Source organism: Fusarium falciforme, chromosome 11 (assembly GCF_026873545.1).
Source record: "Fusarium falciforme chromosome 11, complete sequence".
NCBI classification, from domain to species: Eukaryota; Fungi; Ascomycota; class Sordariomycetes; order Hypocreales; family Nectriaceae; genus Fusarium; species Fusarium falciforme.
Window position 1 is genome coordinate 26,191 of NC_070554.1, and position 26,065 is coordinate 52,255.

The window sequence follows — 26,065 nt, forward strand, 5'->3', positions numbered from 1 at the left end:
ATAATACTAAGACTGGCTATATTGCTAAGATAAAACGCATAACTATAAAGCATGTAATAATAGCGAATATAAGCATAATCACTTCGGCCACGTAATATCAAAAAACTAAAACCCCCGTCCGACATAAGGCAACGGATAGATAAATAAGGGGATAGATTGCCCTAGAAGGCCCTATACTCCACGAAGGGAGTAGATAGGCGACGATGCCTAGAATTAAAAGTATAAGTCAGGGGAGAATAATTAAACGCTTTAGTAGATAGCAGAGCTAAATAGAATCACTTTAACCTATGAATGGTAAATAAACTTTAGCTGCTATAGAGGTATAAGAAGGAACCCTATATAATTATTAACCTAGAAGGGAAATGATTTAATTATAATAATGGAATTATTAATAGCGAGATTAATTACCTTAAAGTATTTATTAAAGGAAAAAACTAGGGAATCTTATTTAATATTATACCTATAGAAGGCTATGACTTAGTATTTAGGTATCTATAGTTATACCGATTTAACCTATATTTTAACTAGAGAACTAGCTAGGTGCTCTCTTTTGATAATAAGATACTCTCTACGGCAAATAATAACTTAAGTATAAGATCTTAAACTTCTATTAAAGACGCGAGAGAAGTTAGGCAGAGGCAAATATAAGATACTTCTCTACCTAAAGGGATATAATATAAATACCATAATAGATAGAAATAATAAAATCAATAAATAATCACACGCGTTATATAATAACTCTATTAATTAAAAAAGAATCTCAAGTAGATTAAGAAAATACTAGAGGATAAATGTCTTAAGAATATCCCACTATAATACTAAATCTATAAGAAGCTTTTTGCAAAAGAACTTAAGATAGGTCTACTACTATATATATATTATGATTTAGAAATTAAATTTATTAATAGGAAGTAGCCCGGCTTTAGCAAACTCTACCCACTTAATATGGCATAACTACTAATATTAAAGGAATATATTGAAGAAATGCTACGAAAAGGATATATCAGGGAAAGCAAGTTATCTATTAGATACCCCGTTATGTTCATTCCAAAGAAGAATAAAAAGCTCCGACTTTACATTAACTTTAAAATGCTCAATACCATCATAGTCAAGGATCATATACTGCTACCCCTTATTAGCGAGCTAAAAGATCGACTTTTTAGGATAAAGTACTTTACCGTACTTGACCTCAAAGGAGCTTACAACCTTATATAAATTAAAGAAGGATATAAATAAAAAACCGCTTTTTATACCAAATATAGACTATTTAAGTACCTTATTATGCCTTTTGGACTCATAAACGCACCTACTATATTCTAATAAATAATTAATAATATGCTATGCAAATATCTAGATATATTTATTATATATTACTTAGATAATATCCTTATCTTCTCTAAGATAAAAGAAGAATATATAGAACATATCTATAAGGTACTATAAATACTATAAGATACTAACTTATTAGTAGAACCTAAGAAGAGTAAGTTTTACGCCTCAGAAGTAGAATTTCTCGAATACATTATCTCTCATAACGAGATATATATAGACCCTAAAAAGGTCGCAGCAGTTAGAGATTAAAAGGAACTAACCAACGTCAAGGAAATATAAGCCTTCCTTGGTTTCGCTAATTACTACCGAAGATTCCTTAGGAAATTCAGAAAGATCATAGCACTACTAATTAATCTCACGAAGAAAGGAAAAACATTTATATTTAGAAATAAGGCGAAAGAAGCCTTTAAAGCAATTAAGGAACTTATCCTAAGCGAACCAGTACTTAAGATATTTAACCTATCCCGACTAATAGAACTTAAGATAGATGCTTTAGACTTCGTACTAAGAGCTTAGATTAGATAATGAGATAATAAAGGACTCTTATACCCTATTGTATTTTACTCTTATAAGCTATATAAAGTAGAACTTAATTACCCTATCTATAATAAAGAATTCCTCGCGATTATTAATACTTTTAAAGAATTCTAATATTACCTCTTAGGAAATATATACTAGATTAAGGTATATATAGACCATAAGAATATCACTTACTTCGCGAAAACTTAAAAACTTAATAGATAATAACTATAATATGCCAAATACCTCTTAGAATTCAACTATATTATTATCCATATTAAGGGAATAAAAAATAGCAGGGCCGATGCTATTAACTAATGACCTAACCTAGACACTAGAAAAATCAAAGTAAAAAAACAACTACTATACTATATACCTGAAGGATATCTAGAATAGAAGTTTATTAGATGAATATAGAAATAAATACTATACTGAATAAATAGAGTAACCTATGCAGTGGAATAGGGTAATCTACTCTTATAACAAATCCTAAAATATAATAAATAACTCCCGGACAATGAAAGAACGGATAAATAATAAGTCTTAGATAAATTATAACACGACCTTATACGCAAAATCTATAGCCACTAATTACATAGTCACCAAGGAATTAATAAAACCCTAGAATAAGTTAAAATAATATTTACTTTTCCTAATATAAAGAAAACTATCACAATAATCATTAAATAATACAACCTTTACGCAAAAACCAAGGCATAACGCCATAGACCTTATAGAAAACTATAACCACTCTTAGTTATATACTAACTATGGGATTCTATTACTATAGATTTTATTACTAAACTACCCCTATTAGAAAAACTAGCCACTAGAAATTTCTATAATAGTATTCTTATTATTATAGATAAACTTATGAAATTTTCTTATTTTATACCCTATAGAGAATTAATAATAGCTAAAGAATTTACTTACCTTTTCTACTTTTATATCGCTAAAATATATAATATACTACTCGAGATTATTATAAATTAAGGACCCCTATTTGCTTTAAAATTTTAGCAAAGTCTTATAAGATACCTTAGAATTAATTATAAACTCTCTACTATATACTATAAGGAGATAGATAGATAAATAGAACAAATAAATCAAATACTAGAATAATACCTTCAATGCTATATTAACTATAAATAAACCAACTAGGTTAAGAAGCTACTAGCTGTATAGCTAGCTTATAATATAGTAATAAATAAAAGCATAAAGATCATACTAGCCTACACTAATTTTAGATTCACCCTAGACGCCTATAGATAAATAAGAAATACCATTATTAATCCCAAAGTAATCCTTATTAATAACTAACTAAAGAATCTATATAAAGAAATAAAAATAGAACTCGAATTTATTAGAAATAGAATAATAAACTATGCTAATAAAAAAAGAATTAAGGGACTAATCTTCTTAGAGGGAGATATAATCTACCTTATAATAAAAAACATTAAAATAAAATAATAAAATAAAAAACTTAACTATAAGTATATTAGACCCTATAAAATTAAGCAAAAAATCTTAAAACATAATTATAAACTAGACTTACTAGCTAAGGTTAAGCTCTATCTAATCTTTTATATTTTATTACTTAAATTAGCAGAAAACACTATCTAAGTTAGAACCAGCAATAAACCAGAGATAGAAGTTAATAGACTAGAAGAATATATTATAGAGACTATCCTTGATATAAATAAGATTAATAGCAAAACAATATATTTTATTAAATAAAAAGACTACCTAGACTCTAAAAATATATAGGAATTACTAGAGCACCTTACTAATACGTAATGCCTTCTAAAGAATTTCTATTAATAACGCCGGGATCAAATAAAGGCAAAGCATTAAAGAAGTCATCGCCTAGACCAAGGGACGCCTAGTTAATATCATTAGGAATATAATCAACCTAAAGATTATGAATAACGGCGTCTTTATAAGTATCTAGTATAGATAAGATACTATCTTATTGCTCTACCTCTTAGAGACCCCGACGGGTAGCCTCTAAATGCTTCTCCTTTACCTAGGCCTAAATCTTATAAATATATAATAAATGACCCGCAGTAGCAGCTAAACGAGACTATAATATAGCTATCTCCTCATAAAGCTTTAGCAGGTTATTACTAGCCTTACCCTTATTAATCTCTAACTTCCTCTCTTACTTTATTAAATTAATAACTATAGATATTATTAGGAATAAGGAGCCCAGCAAAGAAAATAAGACAAACCAGACTCATAGGATAACGCCATATAGGTACTATTATAAGACTTCTTACTATGGATATACTCGCTATAGCGAGCAAAATCCATAGATATTAGGCACTGCTTGCCCGAATGGAAATAGTAAGTATAAGGCATATTAGCCTCCTCGTTAGCGAATTCAATAGAGAGGGCAAGAGTATTAATTTCTTTATCCTTATGGGAAGACTACTTAGAGATACGGTTAGATATCGCGCGATATAATGATAAAAGGTCTAAGTTAGTATGCACCGAAATAGAATTAGGGAGATAAGGGTATATAGGTCTTAAGGATAAGACCTAATAGAGAGGAGATATTATATTATAACCCCCGCGGCTATATTACGTATTCTCTATAAATCCTGAGTCCCTAACCACTAATCATAGTAGGACTAATACCACTAAGGACCGATATTATTCCTAGACCGCATCGGTCCTAGAACGATATCGCGCCTTATCGCGATTGGCTTTACTCAGAGAAGCCTAAGTATATAGAACATATTCATTGCACTTTCTTATATAGTAGCTACCTCAGCTATTAATTATAACTTAGTTATACTTAATACTATTGAGCATATTACTAGACGTGACACCCTTGTTTAAGCATAGCGCGATTAGTCCTTCTGCTAACATAAACCTAGCACGACCGGTTTATCCCTTGGGAAATACATGATCGTCACAATAGTAATATAACGCATAGCTGCGTCGCGGGATATAAAGAGAAAATCCTTAATAGCCGGATTATATGCTAATATAATATCCTATATCTTATCCTATTTCACCGCAGAGAATAATAAATAATAGCATATAAAAAGACTAATAATTAATTCTATATATTACTATTAATTAAAGACGCAATATAAAGTAATATCTAATAGCTAACTATAAAAAAAACTATCTATTTAAGGCTACTTTAATAGTTAGGTAATAATATCTAAGTTATACTTATTTATAGTATTAGCCTCTATCTAAAGAATAGAGGTATATTTCCTTTTTATATAGTAAATAATATTACTATATGTTTTATTTAACTATAGGCTATCTAGGGGATAATAAAGGCATTTATATATAATATAACTAGATATCTTTTATTTTCTAGATAGGCCTAATTTAGTCTTCTCTAGATAAGTAGTATAGAGAATAATATTAAAGCTAGATAATTTAAAGGGCAGATTATTAAGTAATACTCTAGTCTATAATTAAGTAAGGGTATTAGTAATAATTTTTAAAAATAAACTTATAATTTAATATTAAAAGTTAAGGTAATAAACTATTAGATAGCGCGCTCTTACTAGGTAACTTATAATCTAATAATAATTAAAATAATTATCTTCTTGCTTTCCTCCTTTTTATAAGTAAAAAGGCAAAGCTATAATACTAGATCTACTAACCCTCTAATAGACCTATAATACTATTCTAATAATTTACGCATAATTATAATACCATTTCTTATAGCTACCTATATAATACTATTATCTATATTACTTCTCTAACCCTAGGGATAAATATCTTATGAATAGGAATTAAATTAATAGATTAATTTAATACTAAGTCTTATAAATATTAAATTAAATTTCTTAGCATTTAATTTAATATTAAATCTATTATAGGCCTATTTAATTTATATTAAATGAATTGTAAAAAGCCTTATTTAATATTTAATTATATTAAATTAAATATAATATTTTTCATTTAATTAAATAAGCTATATTATATTTACTATTAAATTAAATAGGCCTAAACTTTTAATTATAATTAATTCATTTAATTAAATAAATAACATAGTTTACTAAAACTTACGCGGGGCTTATTTTAGTATTATTTCTTAAACGCATTAACTAACCCCTAACGCTACCTAATGCAATTAAGCTTAATTTAATATCTTAAATACCTAGGCTATATAGATATACTAAGATATATTAATATATATATCTAAACCGCTGAGACTTATATATTAGAATAAGTATTATATAACTGTAGTAATTATACTTCCCTATATCCTATAAATAACTACTTTTTAAAATTTTAATAATAAGTTATTAAATAAGATTATTTCTTAATTCCTATATAGACTATATCTAGCATAAGAGAGGTTAAAAAGTAAATCAATATAACTATAAAATGCGACTAATACTATGTAAAGGGTACTTATATAAATATAGGGGAATATATAAGAACCTAATATCTTTCTAGCACTAAGATATAAGGTAGGCCTATTTTATAAAAAAAAAAAAACCTATAAACTTTAATATATACTAATTTTTAGAAATAATATAAATAATAATTAGTCTATTTAGATATCTCTTATTAAGAGCTTTCTATTAGTATTAGTATTCTTATAGTTAAAAGACTATTTTAACCTTAGAGTCTTATATATCTCTAGTATCCTTAACCTTCCTATATAAGGTTACTAACTATTTAGAGGCAATACTAAAATAAAATGAGAAGGGCTATTACGAAAGGAAATATCCTATTATATGCCTTAATAGTCTACATATAATAATATCAGCTAATAGGGGTATTATAAAAGCTATTTATAGTAGATCTAATAAAAGTAAATAAGATTCAAGAGCCTTATTAAATAAGGGCAATAGTATTTTAGCTATTATAATATTAAATTTAGCTAAAAAAAATATAATATATATTTACAGTAATATATATTACTTTAGCACTTCAGCACAGTATAATATTACTTTAGTATATTATAATACGCAAGTCTATCATAAAGGTCTTTCTGCTATTTAAGGCTTAGGGCATTCTTAATTATCGAGGTGCTTAGACTTAGAGCAGCATAAGGGAAAAAGAGAAAGATAGAGAAGTGAATATATCATGCGTTAAACGTGCTAAGAAGTATATATCTTATCTTCGCTAATTAAAGTCTATAAGGCCGAATCACCTAGTTAGTAGAAAGGTTGCGAGTAAGATATAGGAGAAAAGAAAGCCAAAAGTTAATAGGGGGTCGAATCGCCTGAAGACCTATTGCCCCTATCTAATTTCTATTAATATCTTAATAGCATAATATTAAAACTCTTAACCGTAAAAGTAGATCTTGTGATTTTTGGAAAGATAGGGGTCGGGTTAGCTAATTTAATAGAAAGCTTTACTATTAGTGAAAATAGTTATTAGTATTATAGGAGATACTATCGCTAAAGGCCGCTAAGAGGGGCAGAAGGAAGCTCTATAGATACTGAGTAGCCTCTTAAAGGGTTTAGGGATGCTCTGATTTATTCGCTTCGGCTAGGGTTAAGCTTATAATAAGCTTTTCTTAGTATCACATATTAAAAGAAACCTTAGTTATTATGTCTAAACTTATAAGGATATATAAGGCTAAAGGAATATTAGAATACCTAGTTATATATTGCGTTTCTATGCTTAATAAATTTAGGATTATTATAAATTCCCTGCGTGCATAGAGCTTAGGTGAAATATACTAAGGCTAAGAAACCGGGCATATGTAGATAGAACTATGAGGGAAGAGCCTCTAGTTAGTGCCTTAAATAGGTAGTTAGCAATGGGTCGGAATGACTGGGCCCTTATAAAAGGAATAGGCGCGTGTTCTAGTATGCAGAGCGTAGGTGATTAGAGTTAATATTAGAAGCGGATAATAGCATAGCTGGCGCTGCCGTAAAGCTGGTCTTGGGTGCTATAATCGGACTATACGAGTGTAGAAGCGGCTGTCGCGAGGGGGGCCTCGTGGATAATAATAATGATAGGGTATTATCCTTAGTGCTATATATTATTATAGAAGCTTTTAAATTAGGAATAAAAGATATTACTTAACTTATTAGTAGAGTAGTAACCCCTGTGAGCTTATCATCTCGGTATAATAGTTCCTCTAGCTCGTTGCCTAGATATAAGGTAGTCTCCCGAGGATAAAATATACTTATTTTAATTAAAGTCGAGTTAGAAGAAAGTATTAATTATTTAAGCAGGAAGATAAGGAAAGAGAAAGCAAAGGGTAATAATAATAGGGGAAAGCTTTATTAGGACTAGGCAAAACTATACTTTTAGTAACTAAGAGTATATTATTAGCGTTATTTATCTAGCAGGCTATAAAGTAATGTGAATAGTATTAGATATATCTGATCTGCTAGTTTAGGTATTATTACTTAAGCCTTTGCTTTTATTTGTATTCTTAAGTATATGCTTAAGTATATGCTTGCTTTTCTTTAAGTAAAAGTGCCCGGCGACTTATCTTTAAGAATGTAATAAAATGTTTTCTTATGAATAATTTATTAAGCCTTAATAATCTTCTGGGTTTATAACCCTTTTGACTTTATTGCTTATCTATGATAATAATAGCTAGAGTTATAATATAATAGCCCCTTTTACTTTGATTTTCCCGTAGGCTGTTTAATATATCTAATTATTAATTAACCTACTTGCTTTTTATTTTAGTTACCTATAAAAGTCTAAGAGAAATTATCTATAAATATAAAACCTTTAGTGCCTTAATCTAGGATGTTTATTAGGTAATAATTATTCTTAAATATAAAGGAAATAAAAAGGCATTGTCTTTAAGGATAAGGGTTATATCTATCTAGATTAATATTTATTGCAGTTTTCCTTTTATCTTATCTTATCTTATGCTAAGTAAAGAGCAGGGGTGCTGCTGTTAAATAGAGATCGAGCTCGCTGAGTAGAGACTGCTTGTTTTATCCGTGGTATAATTAGCTGTTTATTTTATTCGCGGTCTGATTAGCTGAGCCCTTGTAAACATAACCGAAAACCGAAAACCTAAACCCATTATTAATCCCTATAAGCAACATTGATGGTCCTGATACTCAACTCCTCCAACTTCAGCGGTTACATACCTTCCCTCCTTTTTTTTTTTTTTTTTTCTCTTTCTTTCCCTACTACTCCTATTAGCAGTTAGCCATTCCTTTACCCTATTTTACTCTACTTACCTAACCGCTCCCTTTACCCTTCTAATAATATTAGACTATAGCGGTTAGCCTTATATTATTAACTATTACTTTTATAATTAAATATTTTTATCCCCTAGACTATAGCAGTTAGCTTTATTTTAGTTATTCTTATTCTTATTATTAAATATTTTTATCCCCTAGACTATAGCGGTTAGCTTTATTTTATTTATTATTATTCTTATAATTAAATACTTTTATCTCTTAAACTATAGTAGTTAGCCTTATTTTATTAACTATTACTCTTATACTTAGTTATATTTATTACTTAATCTATAGCAGTTACTACCTTATAATAGTTCCTAGCTTATAGTAGCTTCTATAAATATAACCTTAACCTTAATTAATATATATCTGCTCTATAGTAGTTCCTCCCCTATTATAGTTCCCACCCTATAGCGGCTACTATAATTGCGACCTAAAGTATAACCTTAATAAATTAAATATTTATTATATTTTGGCTCTTAGAGCGCCTTGCTACCCTATACTAGTTGCTACCCTATAGCGGCTGCTGCCCTGCTATATTTATCTACCCTCTAGTAGCTACTGCCCTGCCGCATCTGCCTATACTGCAGCGGCTGCTGCCCAGTCATAGCTGCTGCCCTGTTGCAGCTGCTACCTTGTCGCAGCTGCCTACCCTATACCAACTATACCTGTAACGTTTATCCATTACTTCCCAGAATATATATAGCAACCATAGCCGGTCTTAAAGAGCGGCCTGATAGCTCAATGGTTAAGCTTAGCAACCTTTTCCCGAGGGCATAGGGTTTAATTTAGGCTATAAGCAGTTTGCGCTGCTTTGCCTTAGGAAGAATATAATACCCTCCCCGTAAATATATATAGGCTTCCTAAGTAAAAAGCCGCGTAGTTATCTAGGAATAGGCCTTATAGCATTAAACCTTATAATTATAAGACAGGTTCTAATAAGTATTAGCTATATTAATTAGTTTTGCTATTTTATTATAATTATTATTATAATTATTATTATTATTATTATTATTTTTAATTATATTTTTATTATTATTTTTAATTATATTTTTATATTATATTTTTATATTATATTTTATTAGGTATGTATTTAATAAAGCTAACTTATAGGTCTTAGCTACTTTATAATAAGTTAGAAATAAAGCTACCTTATAATAAGTAAGAGATAAAGCTACCCTATATAAGAGCAGCTATTATAGCTTAAATAAAAACTAAGGCATTTATTAATAGCTTATAGATCTAAGAGCTTATAATAAGCAAGCACTTTTTTATCTTTCTTATTTATTATAAATACTAATAGTACTAAGCTATAGGCTTATAATACCTATCTCGGGCTAGTATTTAAGTTATTAATAGCTACTTATATTATTAAATTACTTATAGAGGTATTAACTTTATTTAAATTAGCCTCTACTAGGATTATTATTAATATATTATTATATAAAGGGGAAAAAGAATTAAGTATATTAGATTATACCTTATAGACTTTATAGCATAATTATTTATATATTTATTAATATATATTTTATTCTTTTTTATTTTATTTTATTTATACTTTACTAAGTGCCTTATCTTAGTTATAAAAAAGTATATAATAAAAAGTTAAGCCTTTATTATTAGCTTATAATATATAATTATTATATAATATATAATAAATATATATCTTACTTATATTATTATTTACTTATATAATTACTTACTTATCTCTAAGCCTGCCTATTTATTACTAATATCTATTACCCCTAGCTTCTTAATAATACTTTATTTATTTATCCTAAGACTCTACCTATATAAGCTAAGGTTAAGAGGGTTACTTAGCCGCTTTTATAATTTAGATCTATTACTTTATACTTATTATGCCTAATAGCATATATATTATAAAGTACCTATTAGTAAGTAAAATAATTATTCTCTCTTTTATATATATAAGCTCTACTAATATACTAGGAATCTAAGATATAATATTAGCTCTATTGCTAATATTACTTATAGAGCCTTATTATTATGCTACCTTATTATATAGGACTTATTTTATATTTTAGATTAGGGGTAGGCTATTTATAGCTAGCCTTATATGCCGCTAAGGCATTAGATTAGATAGACGCAGAGATATTAGCCTAATGCGAGGTAAGGTAGGCGCCTTTAATTTAGCTAAGGGTAATAATATAATTAATAGAAAATAAGTAGACCCCCTAGGGCTATTAGGCATAGCGGATTAGGTTAATTACTTAGAATAGAGACTCCCTTAGCCTAGCTTAGTAATATAGCAAGATAATATACTTATAGGCAAGTTACTTTAAGAGGTAATAATAGATTAAGTTATAGTAATAATAGCTAAGCTCTTAGTAGATAGGGTATATTAGTAGTCATAGCTTAGCCTAAGAGATCTAAGTAAGTTATTTAGCGAGGAGGCAAGAGATTTATTACTCCTTGAGGCGAAGACTATTAGTAATAATATATTTTACTTTAATAATAGGCTAGGCACCTTAATAATAAGCCTAGTCTTAAAGACCTTAGGCATAGGGAGGGGGTAATCCCTTATGCTAGGACTAGGCGAGGGAGTAATAAAGGCCTTAGTAGGCTTAGAGGGCATAGAGCTCTAGGCACTAACTAGCTTTATTAGCGTCTAGATAGGGAGGCCCTTAAGGCTAAGAGAAAGGATCTCCGCGGGAGAAGGGTAGGTAGAGACTTAGCTAATAGGAGTCTTAGGCTAAGTAGGGGTCTTATAAGGCATAGTATTAATATTAGGTTAATAAGGTATACTAGGTAATAGTAATATAGCCTCAAGCATAGATAAATTAATATAATTAACTTAGGGATATAATTAATAAGGTAAGTTACCTTTAATCTAAATACTATAATTATTATATTAAGTCTTAATTAATATTAATATCTTAGGCATAGCAAAGACCCTACTAGGGCTAGTAATATAGCTCTTCTAGTATAATATAGTGCTTCAAATAGCTTATAATTTTAGTAATTAATTCCTAGGCTAAGCATAGGTTAGCTTAATATTATTAAAAGCAATAAGCTAATACCCTTTGAGGCTAATATAAAGCTATTAGATAAAGAGGCATAAGTTAAATAGGTTATCTCCTAGGTATTTAATTAAGTTAGTATACTTACTATTATAGATAGTACTAGGGTTTTTACTTTTCTTAAGGTATTATACTCCTAGGACCCTAAGCTTATTTATAATAATATATTAAAACTATATATTAATATAGTTATAAGAGAGAATAAGATTATTACCCTTAATAAGGATTTAGTTACGCATAGGGAGCTCTAGATACTAGATAATACTGCCTATATAATCTTAACCCTTAATTATTATAGGCCTAGAGTAATACTTAATATTTATATTATTATATTAATTATTAATAAGGCTATAAAGGGTAAGAAAGAAGTAAAATATACTAAGTATATTATATTTTTATCTTCTAGGCTACTCTAATATAAGAATACTAAAGAAGTTAAAAAAAAAGGGCTACTTAGCTTATATAAGTATCTTATATATAGCTAAGACTATATAGTATATATAAGTTCCCTAATTAGCCCCTAGCGTAATATATAGCTAGTTACTAAATATATTAAAGTAATAAAAGTATATATAAGCGCGGTTAAAGATAAAAGTAATAAAATAAGGTATAAAATAAAAGTAAATAATTTTAATAAGAAATCTCTTTATATATATAGCCTAGCGAAATTTAAGGGGTATTAAGAAGCTAAGCTTAGTATTATATAAGACCTTATTATAATAGCTAGTAAGGTAAAGATTTTTATTATAAAAGGGTTTATCTTAAGATATATTAAAGTATAAGTTAGGCTTAATTATTATATTATAAATAATAAGCTCCTAATGGGTAAGGTAGATTATATCCTCTAAGCAATATATAAGGAGGGGGAGGAGCTTAATAAGAGAGGTATTAAAGAGCTTTACCTCCTTATTAATATTAACCTAGAGTTTCTAGAGGTAGTAGATATACTTGCCTTAGCTAATATCTTAGCCCTATAGAGAAGGGAAATATAATTACTAGTAGCTAATAAACTTATATATAATTAGCTATAGGCTATTATTAAGGGCTAGTAAGGCGTCGCTAGTGGCTAAGGGGGTAGTTAATATATTATATTTATCGCAAGGCTAGAATAAGGTAGGCTACTATTAGTATAGCCGCGGTAGGTCTAAGAGGTAAAGCTTATTAGGCATAATAAACTTATCTAGTCCGCCGGGGTTCTTAAGCTTACTAATAAGGAGAGAGAGCTAATTATTTTCTATAATAAAATAGCTAAGAGGTCAGTAAGGGAAAATTAAGGCTATAATATTATTAGCGAGAAAGAAGAGATAAAAGGGAAGGTAAGGTAAGGCTATAAGAGGAGATAATAGAGCTAGGCTCTTTTTATTATATTATTAATATATATAAAAGAGAAGTAAAAAAGTAATTATATATTAGGTATTAAGGAGAATAAGAGGGTATCTCTATATAATGCTATAAGCTAGAGGGTAAGACTAAAGGCTAGACTATAGCATAATAAGTATAATTAATTTAGCTTTAATAAGGGAGATCTTATTTAATATTAAGTATCTATAGACTAGGGAGGAGGCAAAGTATATAGCGCATAGTAGATAATAGCTTAGGCGGGAGGTATTATTTAATAGATTAATTAGAGGGGAATAATTAAAGAAGGCTAAGAGGCTAAAGAGGTTAAAGCGAGAGAGATATAAGCGCTAAGAATAAGCTAGCGATAATATAGGTAGAGGAAATTATAAGTATTAAAGGCAGGCTAACTAAGATATAATATTGTAATAGAGAGGAAAATATAGGCGATGCATATAAGTTAATTAGCCTATATAGAAGAAAGAGATAAAAGAGGAAGAAGAGGGGAGGGCTAAGAGGTAAAGGAAGAAAAAAAAAAAAAAGGAGAGATACTATGCGCTAATTATTTATATCTTAAGCAGGGAGTAATAATTATAACTATAAATTATAATTAATCTAATATAATAGTAAATTATAGTTAATTATAATAATACTTAATTATAATAATCTTTATAGGTAGGGCTCTTAGTATAATTGTATTTTTTTTTCTTTTTAAATTACTTTAATTAGCATGGGATTATTTACTTAAGCTTTATATTAAATACTATTAAGCTTTATAAGAGTATTTATATAAGTATTACTAAATATTATTATATTTACCTAAGATTCTTTACATAAGTATTATTAAATAATTACCTTATTTACCTAAGAGCCTTTACTAAGAATTGCTAAACCTTATTATATTTACTTAAGCTTTTTTATATAATCCTCTTATAGGCGTGATTGTATTTGCCTATTATGCGATAGGGAAGCCTAGGGTATAATAATAAGATAGCTCCTAGTATATTTATAATCCCCTCCCCTCCTTTACCTACCTATACTTTTTATCCCTCTGCTAAGTAAGATTACGCCTATCTATATAGCATTAGCTAATTATCTAGCTTATAGGAGCACTAGTGACTATAATAGATATTAATAATATCCCTTAAAAGTAACTTCCTAATATCTAAGGTAAGGCTATTAGCTGCCTAGCTATAAACTAATTTAATATTATACTAATACCTTTTAGCTAAAATATAATATAATTATTATTAAGAGAGACTAAGTCTAGTATTAATCTATTTATCTTATAAGTATATAAAATTAGCAAAGAGAGTCTACCTAGCGGTAATTAACCTATTTAATTATATAAGTAAAGGAGTACCTTTGCTTCTAGATCTACTCCTAGATAGCCCTCGACCGCGATAGGAATCCCCTCTATATAGAGCTTATATTTACTAATAAGGATAGTAATAACCCTAAGTAATATACAACCTGGTTTTTCTCCTTTATTAATAGGGCTAATAATAGTATTAAGACTATCCTTAATATAATCCTAATAACTATACTCTAGCCTATTTATATCCTAGCTAACTTTATATACCTATATAGCTACTTTACTAACTAGCTAATTAACTAGCGGGAGTGCTAGCTAGCGCTAGCTATAACTTTCCTTAGTATCTAAAACCCTATCCTTTATAAATATTATATTAAGTTATATATAGCTAATATAAGCTAAAATAAGAAATATATCCTCTTTCCCTTCTTAGCTTATATCTCTATTAAGGGCTTCTAAAATAGCTAATATGCTAATTATATCTAGCAGAGAGATACTACCTATAAGTAATAGAAATTACCTAGCTACCTAGTAATATTAGCCACCGAGGGGCCCTAGAGCTAGCTGCTATTAGGCAAGGAGTCTCTAGTGCGGCGACTAGGCTTATATAGGGTTAATTAGCTAAACCGCGTGAGCTACTTAAGGGTCTTATATAAATATCCCTCGCTATAGAGTTATAAGAATAGCAGGGTAAGGGAGCTAAACCTACTAGAGGAGGTAGCGGCAAAGAATGCCTAGGATAAGTTTAATAAGTACTAAGCGTAGCTAAGGCCATAGGCGATAGTATATATAGTAAGATAAGTTAGGGAATAGATAAAATAGGGAGTATATAATAGCTTACCTTGCCTATAAACTATAGTAATAATTATATATATTATAATAGACTTTATATTAATATATAATAGTATAATAGCTATAACCCTAAGTAAACTAAGTAATTACTTTATATTTAAATAAGTATAGATATTACTTATATAAGTATAATATAAATTATACTAGTAGGAAGGTCTTATTATTTAATTATGCGATATATATAAGGTAATTTAATATAAATAATACTATTATCTTAAAGATTATATCTAAAATAAAGAATTATTTAATAAGATATACTATAAATATAAAATAGGCATTAGGCTTAGTAATATATTTATTTAGAGGTAATAGGCATATATATACCTTATTGCCCTTAGTATCTTTTTTTCCCCTCCTTAGCTTATAATATATATTATATATACTCCCTTAACTAATATCTCTATTATATTTATATATATTACCTCGCAGGTAATTAATTAATTATAACTATGGCGGCTCTTAATATAGTAGCATATTTCTTTATAAAGTCTCTAGGTATAGTCTTCTTTGGCGCTAAGGTAAGAGGAGAGAGAGGTAATAGTATTATAATAGACTACGGCAAGAATATACTAGCTATATTAGCTGAGGTATATTAAAACTAGCTAGCCTAGATATAATAATAAGAGGACTAAGGGTATAAAGTCTATAGCTAGATTTTGCTTAGAGATAAAAATAGTAATAAGACCATTAAGGCTAAGCCCTAGAATAATTACTTATTTAGTTAGAATATTTGCCTATTTAGCCCTAGAATATTTACTTATTTTATATTAGAATATTTACTTATTTAGCCTTAGAATATTTACTTATTTAGCCTTAGAATATTTACTTATTTAGCCCTAGAATATTTATTTATTTAGCCTTAAAATATTTATTTTTTTTACCTTAGTATATTTATCTTATTTAATTATTATTTATATTTATTTCTTTTTCTAACTCTAAAGATTTATTATTATTATTATTTTTTTTTATTTCTTATTATTTCTTATTATAACTTTAAATTATTATTATCTATTATAATAACCTTACCCTTTTTAAATTATTTTAATAATAATATCTACTATTATTAAACAAATTAGCCTTTATAGAGAGATTACTTATTATATTACATATATATACCTTAATAGAAGCTAGGGTGCTCTAAAAGGATATTATATAGCGATCTTCTAGATTAATATATTTAAAGGGTCTTTTATATATACTAAGAAGTACTTTATGCCTTAATATAGTCCCCCTTATATTATAGGGCTTATACCTATTAACCTATAAATGCCTAAATAGGATAGGCTATATAATAATATTTCCTAAGCTAACTTTTATTATAATTAGCCTTTTTTTATATTTCCTAGGACTATAGCATTAGGCTCTTAAGGCCCCTTAATTATATACCCTCTTAATAAGAGAAATAAAATTACTTTTATATTAGCCTTTTATAGGATTCTTAAATATAATAATAATAGATATTATATTCTTATCTATAGTAATAATATTATTAGCTTTTTTATAAAAGAAAAAGTAATTTCTATTAACTTAGATTAGCTTACTAAGTTTAATACTTTACTTAATACCTAGGGACTATTTTTATAGGTAATTTAATTTATCTTTTACTTCTTAAAGTATTAAGGTCTAGTAATATAAAGGTCCTTATATTATAAATTCCTAATTTAGTGTATCTTTTATAATAAGATAATCTACTTAATTAACCCTATAGACCTATCTTCCCCTAGATTAGCCCTTAGTGTATTAGAGCCTAAGGATAATTAATTAGAGCCTAAGAAAAAAGCTATATATTGCTCGCAGAGGTTTATAAGCGGTATAAGAGCGGTCTTAAGTATATAGCCTAATAGATTCTTATAGAGGGTTATTTATATTAGTAATGCGGTAAAGAATAAAAAGGAAAAAAAGGAATTAAAGGTCCTAAGGCTAGCTCTTAATATATATAACTTTATATAATACTTATAGAGATACTTACTTAATATTAGTTAATTCTTAGATATAAATAAGTTCTTAGAGGCCTATAATAATACCTTAAGTATTAATATTAAGGAGGCTACTATTAACTAGGTAGATAGCTATTAGAGCTTTGTTAATAAGGATAGTATAGACTACCCTAACTCTTAAGCCCTATACTAATACTAAGACTAGGGCTATATTAGACCTACTTAGATAATTACTACCGCAAGGGGAATAAAGAAATTAAAATTAAGGAAAGATACTTTATAACTAAATAGCATACTTATAAATAAGTAATATATATTAACTCGTGAGATATTTACCCTAGAGCTTTACTAATTTTTATATAAAGTTATTTCTATTTAAGGAGTTATTATATAATATTATTACCCTCTGTGCCTATTGCTAGCGCCTAGGTGATTTAATACTAGGCAGAGATAATATCTTATCTTATAGTAAACTCTTATTATTATTATAGTTAGACCCGGGTTTAACCCTCAGAAGCATCTAGCCAGCCTCTTAGAGCTTCTTTTTACTATTATAATAATATTACTTTTACCTACCCTAGACTACCTTATAGCCTATAATTAGTATTTCTATATATTTATTATTATGCCTTGCTTTATGTTTTTTCTATTTTACAAATAAGTCTATATTACTTAATTTACCTATATTACCCTTATTATTATTTTATAATCCCTTACCCTAGCTCGCCTAATATAATCGCTATAACACAGTTAGCCTATATATAATATATACCCTCTAGCAAGGTAGCCTTCCTAAGCTAGATTATATACTCCTCTATTATCTTAAAGCTCCTCTTAAAGTATTTCTTAAATTACTTATTATTATTTAGCTATATAAAGGCCTTAAAGTAGATTAATATAATTATATCTTAGTATTAATACTCTCTTGCCCGCTAGATTATTATATCTGCCTCGCGGTATATTTCCTAGGGCTAGTAATACTGCTAGTAGACTAAGAAGTAGTCTATCTACTTAACCTTATGCCCCTTATAGTCTATAAGTGCCTTTTTCTTAGCCCTAATCTAGTTATAACGCGGCGAGTAATTACTAGCTTAGTGCTCCTATAGTATATACTCTACGCGGTAATAGAGGTAATACCCTTCTATTACCTCTAGATCCCTCTTATATTACCTTGGCGCCTTACCTTATATATAATCTTACTAGAGAAGCTTAGTTAATCTAGTAAAGGTTATTCCCTAACGCACTATGCTAATCCTATCCCCGACCTCGTCCTCGCCCTTGTCCTTATCCTTATCCTAGCCCTAGTTCTCTATACTTTCCTCTTTCTCCTCCTCCTTAACTACTATAGCGCTAATAATAATTACCTTTTTACTACCCTTATCTAGGATAGTCTCTCGCTAAATACTTTTATTGCCCTAATAGCTATTATTATTACTATTACTATTATTATTATTATTACTCTGCCTTATTAACTTAGTAGGCTTAGCTATTATATAAGGAGATAATTATAATAGGGGAAGATCTATAGGAAGAGAGGATAGAGACTTAGTTCTTAATAGGCTAAACTTAATACTTAATAGCTACCTCTTAGAGTAATATCTAGGATAGACTTTATAGAGCTTATTCCTAGCTATGTATTATCTCTAATTATTTAGTAAGTTAAGGAACTAGCTTATTATACTGCGGTAGTAATATTATTATATAAGGTAAAGCTATATAGACTCCTTATTCTCGCTAAGTAGCTTACCTTTTAGTAATAGTTATTATATAGCGCTAAGTAAAATAATAGACTTAGCTACTTTACTATTATAGCCTACTTAGCTAGATTATTATAAGAAGTCTATTATAATAGATAGAGGTCTAGCATAGATAATAAATTATATATATGCGTAGTTAAAGCTAGGTCTTAGAGTAGATATAGCTATAATAATAGGCTATTTATCCTCCTCGTGGCCATAGATCTAGCGGTTAATTATAGCGCCTTTCTCCTTCTTTAATATTATCTCGCCTATATATAATTAATAGCCTAGCTTCTTAGCTACTATATCTATTATATTCTTAGTCAGATAGTAGATAATAATCTTATCCTATGCTTTATTAAATATATCTTCCCTCTTATAGTAGTCCCTTATAGCCCCTAAGACCCTCTTAGTAACTAAGCCTAGGCTACTTTAGCATTAGATAAGATACTAGAGGTTAGCCTAGTTAATTAACTTATATACTATGCGTAGCTATATAAGCTTATTATAACTAATAAAGATATTAAAATATATTAATAGTAGTATTACTATAAGCTAGACTATTTATATATAGATTTACCTTAGGTAGTATATTAGTATTACTATAAACTACTAGTTATTACCTATAGTAATAATAAAGTAATACTTATTAATAATAATATAATTAAGCTATTAGTAATCTATTAGCTAGTAGGCATAGTTAAGGAACCTATCTAAATAAGCTACCTCAGCTGAGATAATAATAACTAGCACTACCCTTTTTAACTCTTGCTCTTAGATATAATGCCTTAATTTAACCTTATCAAGGCGGCTTACTATATTGCCGCAGAGGGCTATAGTAGGTAGGATAAGTACTATAGTATTAGCTCCCGCGAGTAATATAGCTACTATTATAATAAGTATCTTACTAAAGCTAATACTAAGGATAATTTGCCTTTAATCTCTAATAGTAATATATCCTCTATTAGCTTAAGTACCTCTGCGTTCCTTAGGTGCCTAACTAATAAGTCGCTATATTCCTTACTATCTAAGTTATTTTATACCCTCTAGGCCTTGACTAGGCTAATATCCTTATAGCTAAAGAATAGCTTATTATATAAGAGGCTATATGCCTAGCAGAACTTAGAGGTAATAAGCTACAGGACTTACTTAAGGTAGGCAGGACTATTATTATTACGCGCTAATTAACTTTACTTTAAAGTATTAAATCTTACCTCTTATTATTAAGAATATTTATATAAAATATAATATATATTAGCTTATCTTATAAGCTTATATTAGTAATATATTAAGCTAATATATTATAATATAATTATATATTATTAGTTAATAAATAATAAAGAAATAATAAAAATAATATTAAAAGGCTTTTTATATTTAGAGGCTAAGAATAATAATAATTTTCTCCCCTAGGATATTAAGCTCTTTAAATAGCTAAAGGGGAAACTTATTTAGCCGCTTAAGTAAATCTTTATATATTTAGCTAATAATATAATATTAGCTATTTAAGTACTTATAGAGAGATACTTACCTAGGTTAGATTATAGACTGATATAATATATATATAAAGATCTTATATTAGTAATTAAAAATACAACTATTTATTATATTTCCTCTAGGGTAAGCCCCCCTTAATTAATTTATATTTTATACTTTTCTTTTCTTTTATATCTATATATCCTTAGAATAACTATTTTACCTCTTTTAGTTCCTAATAGATAATATAGTAAATAAAGGCATAAATAGCTTTATCGTAGTAACTCCTCGATCTATATAGTAGCCGTAAAAGTACTATTAGTTTTAATCCTATTAAAGGATAAAGAGCTAATAATATATCTTAAGTAGCTCTAGCTATAGCTACATAAGTAAAGCTATATTAATAGCATAGGCTATAAATAGTATATATAGGTAATAATTAATACTTATAGTAATTATATAAATTAATATATTAATATTAGAAAGATAATACAAGTTCTTCTTTATTATAAGGTCGCTTATATACCGCTTAGTAATAATAAGTATTACTTATTAATAGAGTAATAATATTTATAATATCTATAAATATTAAGTTAGGCTCTAAAGGGCTTTTATTACTTATATAAGAGTTAAGTGCCTCTTTATATATTTTAGATTTAGATCTAAGTCTAAGAAAAAAAACTTAATACTAAGGTATTATAATAATTAAAGCTAATTAGCTAGGAAATTAAGGAATAGCTAGATATAAGCGAGGTAAGTAAATATATATAAGCTTAGATTATTTAAAACGTAATATATAATATAAAAGGTATAATTATTTAAGGCCTAAGCTTTATTATAATTAATAATAATAAGAATTTATCCCTCGCAAATAAAGGTATTTTTAATTACTAGCTTTATATTTTAAAGCTAGATATTTATTACTTTAATGCCCTAGCTAAGTAGCCCTATAGTTAAGTAAAGCATAGTAAAGATTATTATATTAAGCTTAATACTTATATCTAAGTATACCTAGTAGGAGCTAGGTAATTAGTAGCTACTCTTAGTAAGGGCCTAGCTGTAAAAAGAAGATAATTATATATAGTATACTATTGCCTTATAAAAGCCTATTAGCCTATTCTTTAGCTTCTTAAGGAAGTATTAACTAAGTAGCTAATAAGTTAAGTTATTATAAATTATAAAAAGATCTATTATTAGCTTTTACCTTAATATTATCTTATTAATTTATTCTTATACTTATATAGTAGTAGTATAATAAGCTATATAGAAGTTAAAGAGCTTTATTACCTTATTATTATTAATAATAAATAATTAGCTATTTTAGGCCTAGGTTAGGTTACTTATAGACTTTTCTTACTTAATAATACTCTTTATAAAAGCTTTTAGCTCTAAAATCTTACTAAAAGGTAAATAATAACCTCTAAGTATATACTTTATCTAGATTACCTTAAGATATTCTAGCTATAAGAGGTAAATATCTTAGGCTAGTTAGATCTATATAAGGGTAATATAGCTATATAGCGGTAGGCTATATTTAAGAAAGAATAACTACCTTATCTATATAAGAGTAGTAAAACCTAGTATTAAGGAATATATGCTTTAATAGGCGAGAGAGCATAAATAAATCCCTATAATAGCTATAAAGTATATTAGTGCTAAGGAGGCTATAACCTTAGCTTAGTATTAGTATATCTAAAATATTATTAAGAGCTAAAATAAAGCCTCTAAGAGCTTAAGCCTTATACTATAAGAGATACAAAAAGTATATTATCCCGGGGCATAGTCTTACTTATCTTTTCCTTTATTATTATCTTCCTCTCTAGCCCTATTATAGTTATGATTCTATTCTTTGCTATTACTCTTATTATAGCTATCTGCCTCTGCCTTATCTTCTTCTTTGCCCTCGCTGCCTTCCCCCTAGTTACTTTAACCGCCATAGGCCTCTCCCTTTTCCTCTTCCTCTTCCTCTTCCTTCGCTTCCTCCTCTTCCTCCTCCTCCTCCTTTAATTATAATATAAGGTCTAGGATGTACTATATTATTATAATCATATCTATATATAGCGGCATATTATAAACCTCTTAGTGCTATTATAGCTTTAATATAAAGGCCTAAAAGAGGTAATAAGTAAAGTACTTTTATCTTAACTTATATTTCTCCCTAATATATTATAGCAAAATATAAAATAAGTAATTATAAAATATCTCTTACTAATAGCTTAATAACTAGTAATATAACTAATAGGATATATATATAAGGGTAGCCTTAGCTTAATTAAATATATTATTAATAGCTTGGGGTGCAGATTCGTACAGACAACCCCGGGGGCCTGGGGAAGAGACAGCTTGCTAGGAACAAGCAGCATACACTTGTCGTACGTGGAGGCATAATTTTCCTACATTACGGATCACAGAGAAAACCTATTGTGTTCATCTAACTCTTCGTTCCTCATCATTGAACTAGTAATCTCTTGAGTCATACAATCTTGGTGTCCTTGATTCGTTTCCTCTGCTGATACTCAATTGTGCTTAACGGTGTCATGAGTGCACCAGCTGTTCTGGTATAAAAGACGTCCTCGTTCGGCCTCACATAATACACAATCCAGTCTCCCTCTGGTTTGCCAATCAGCCCAGCAAGCTCGCCAACGTCGATCGCAGGCCCGGGAGACTTCGATGTCATTCCTTCGGTGAAGGTAGCCAATGCCGCACCGAAAAGAACAAGAGCCTGCTGGGGATGTGATGCATTTAAAACAATGGTCTGGTAGATAAGTAAGCCAAGCATCATCATGTCTTGGAACTGGACACTCACCAAGGTAGACCATTCATTTGCTAGTGGCTCATCAAGTGACACGGTTCGTAACTCATCATTACCTGGGGCAGTGAACTCGTGCATTTCGCCAAGATACTTCTCCCACGGTAGCTCGACGGCATGACTGAGGTTTTTGAAGATAACATGAGAGAACTTGTGTAGTTTCTCCATCACAGTGACGGACGCAGAGCTCGGGGCGCCATGCTTTTGTAGCACCAGCCCGTGCGGCTATAGATATGAATATTATCAGTTATGTACAGATGATTTAATTATATGCTTAACTTACCAAGGTCTTGAGTGATGCATCGCCTTGCAAGAGAGGAAGGTCAAGGACGAGGATGCCCGGATCGCCGCTTGCCACCGCTTCCCGAACGGCTTGAAGGCCAGTAAAGTCTTGCAGGGACTGATAACTCAACGAACGCATATTGGACAGGGCTGCTGATGGTTTACATTAGGCAGTCGTGGGGAGAGACGGCAGATTTAGACACGCGCCAACGGCGCTACTTTTCTGCCCCCCACCACTAGCCCCAGGTTGGTGTTGGAGAAGTTATTCGGCGCTGACAAAGCCGCCCCATCCACTCTGGACAGGTTGGAGAAAGAATTCAAAGATCTTTTGCAAAGCCTGTAGCTCATCTCTAGCGATGGGGATGTTTCGAGGTATTTGTATTTGTGTTAGGACATGACAGAAGAGATTGCATCGCCTAACCTATCCGCTGCGAATTGCACTCTCTCTCCCAACACCCTGTAACCATGGCTGGGCAATTCCAACACCTGTTGAGTCCCCTGAAAATGGGGGATCTCCAGCTTAAGAACCGAGTGGTCATGGCATCCTTGACACGGAATCGTGACAGTGTTCCCCGCGAGAACCTCCATGTCCCATACTATGCTGAGCGAGCAGGAACTGGCTTGATAGTAGGAATTCAGCTCATATTCTTTGGAGATATGCTTACTGCTCAACCAGATCTCAGAAGCGGCATTGATCTGCCCGCAAGGTGTTGAGTGGACATTCATGCCCGGCATCTACTCCCAACAACATGTCCAGGGTTGGAAGAAGGTCACAGACGCCGTGCACGCAAAAGGCGGAATCATCTTCTGCCAGCTTCATCATGTTGGCAGAGTAGCACATCCTGGGACACGAGTTCAGCGAGAGTCAGGCCAACCTGTGCCGGGCCCATCCGCAGTCGCTGCAAGGGGAGGCAAGTTCCGCAATGTGCCCGGAGGACCTGGTTACGTTGTTCCCACTGCAATTGAGGACCCCAGGACCATCATAGAACTGTACGGCAACGCGTCACGATTGGCAAAAGAGGCTGGCTTTCACGGTGTGGAAATTCACAACGCCAATGGCTACTTGCCCATGCAGTTCCTGGAATCCCACAGCAACCGCCGCGAAGATGAATGGGGTGGCCCCCTTGAGAACAGGATGCGCTTTTCGTTGGCATGTCTGGCAAAGATGAACGAACACTTCCCCTGGAACCGGATCGGAGTCAAGATTGCTCCCTGCGGCGGCTACAACGACATGGACGAGATGGACCTTGAAGGAAATCCGTCCCCCGATGCCGCCCTCGCCACCTACGGCGGGTTCTGCGCTGAGCTTGATAAGCTCGGGCTCGCTTATGTCCAGGTCATGCGATGGTGGGCGTCTTACGACTTGATGATCGAGGGCAAGCCTCGCGGCGTCCAGTGGGATCCTATCGCTGCCCTGCGGCCGATCCTAGCCAACACGCTTCTGTTTGGCAACACGGCCTTCACCCCCGAGGAGGCCAACGACTGGATCCAGAAGGGATACATGGATGCTGCAGTGATAGGGAGACCTCTTCTCTACAACCCGGATTACGTCGAGAAATTGCAGCTGGGCCAAGCGGACGCGTTGTATCAGGAACAACCAGGTGACGAGCATTGGTGGTAGTAAGTCAAATAGAAACCTGATTTTCAAATGCGTTTCATGCTGACAGTAATAACAGCAAATGGAGAAACAATGATAAGAGGGACGGATACCTGAACTGGGCAGGGAGAGCCATCATTCCGACACACTTGACAACTCAAGACAGACTAAGCTTGATTCACGATTAGAGAGTTCATTCAATACATATAAACGCTTGAGAAGAGTTGGGTGAATGACGAGATAGAGAGTTGCCCTTGTCGTGCCAAGTGTAAATATCCAACATCATGTCCTTTGAAGCGTGCATGCGGGACCAGTTGTACGCGTGATCGAGGCATCTTGGCCAATTCCACGGGCATGAATTGATATCTTGGACCTCAAGAATAAGTTTAAGAATGGCTCGTGGCTAGGATTCAGCCATATATGCTTGTCGATGTGTCTTCCCGATACTTCTTGACATGTGTTATTCTCAGCTTGATACCCAAGTTACTCCCTTAAGTAACTGCTCAAGTTGGATGCGATGTCAACCCTAGTTGCCTCATGATTGGGTTCACATGTTGAAGAACATGTATAAGCATACCTTAGCACTTTTGGTAGTACTGTTGCACTGCTGTCATTGAACACCTATGCGGCTCCTCTCTCTCCATGGAAATCCTAACTCGATATATGGTCAAATCTTT

The 26,065-nt window shown here is 30.6% G+C and overlaps 2 protein-coding genes across 2 annotated transcripts; one reads left to right on the top strand and one right to left on the bottom strand.

Annotated features, from left to right (window-relative positions):
- Positions 1-23,173: 23,173 nt before the first annotated feature.
- Positions 23,174-23,930, bottom strand: NCS54_01295800 (Hypothetical protein; the record flags this gene model as incomplete). Its single annotated transcript, XM_053158177.1, has 3 exons — positions 23,174-23,455; positions 23,507-23,734; positions 23,793-23,930. 3 exons carry the CDS (start codon positions 23,928-23,930, stop codon positions 23,174-23,176), a joined length of 648 nt encoding a protein of 215 aa, XP_053014152.1.
- A 326-nt stretch (positions 23,931-24,256) lies between these two features.
- Positions 24,257-25,576, top strand: NCS54_01295900 (Oxidored-FMN domain-containing protein; the record flags this gene model as incomplete). The annotated part of the gene is made up of 3 exons (XM_053158178.1): positions 24,257-24,418; positions 24,468-25,411; positions 25,468-25,576. 3 exons carry the CDS (start codon positions 24,257-24,259, stop codon positions 25,574-25,576), a joined length of 1,215 nt encoding a protein of 404 aa, XP_053014153.1.
- Between the last annotated feature and the right edge of the window lie 489 nt (positions 25,577-26,065).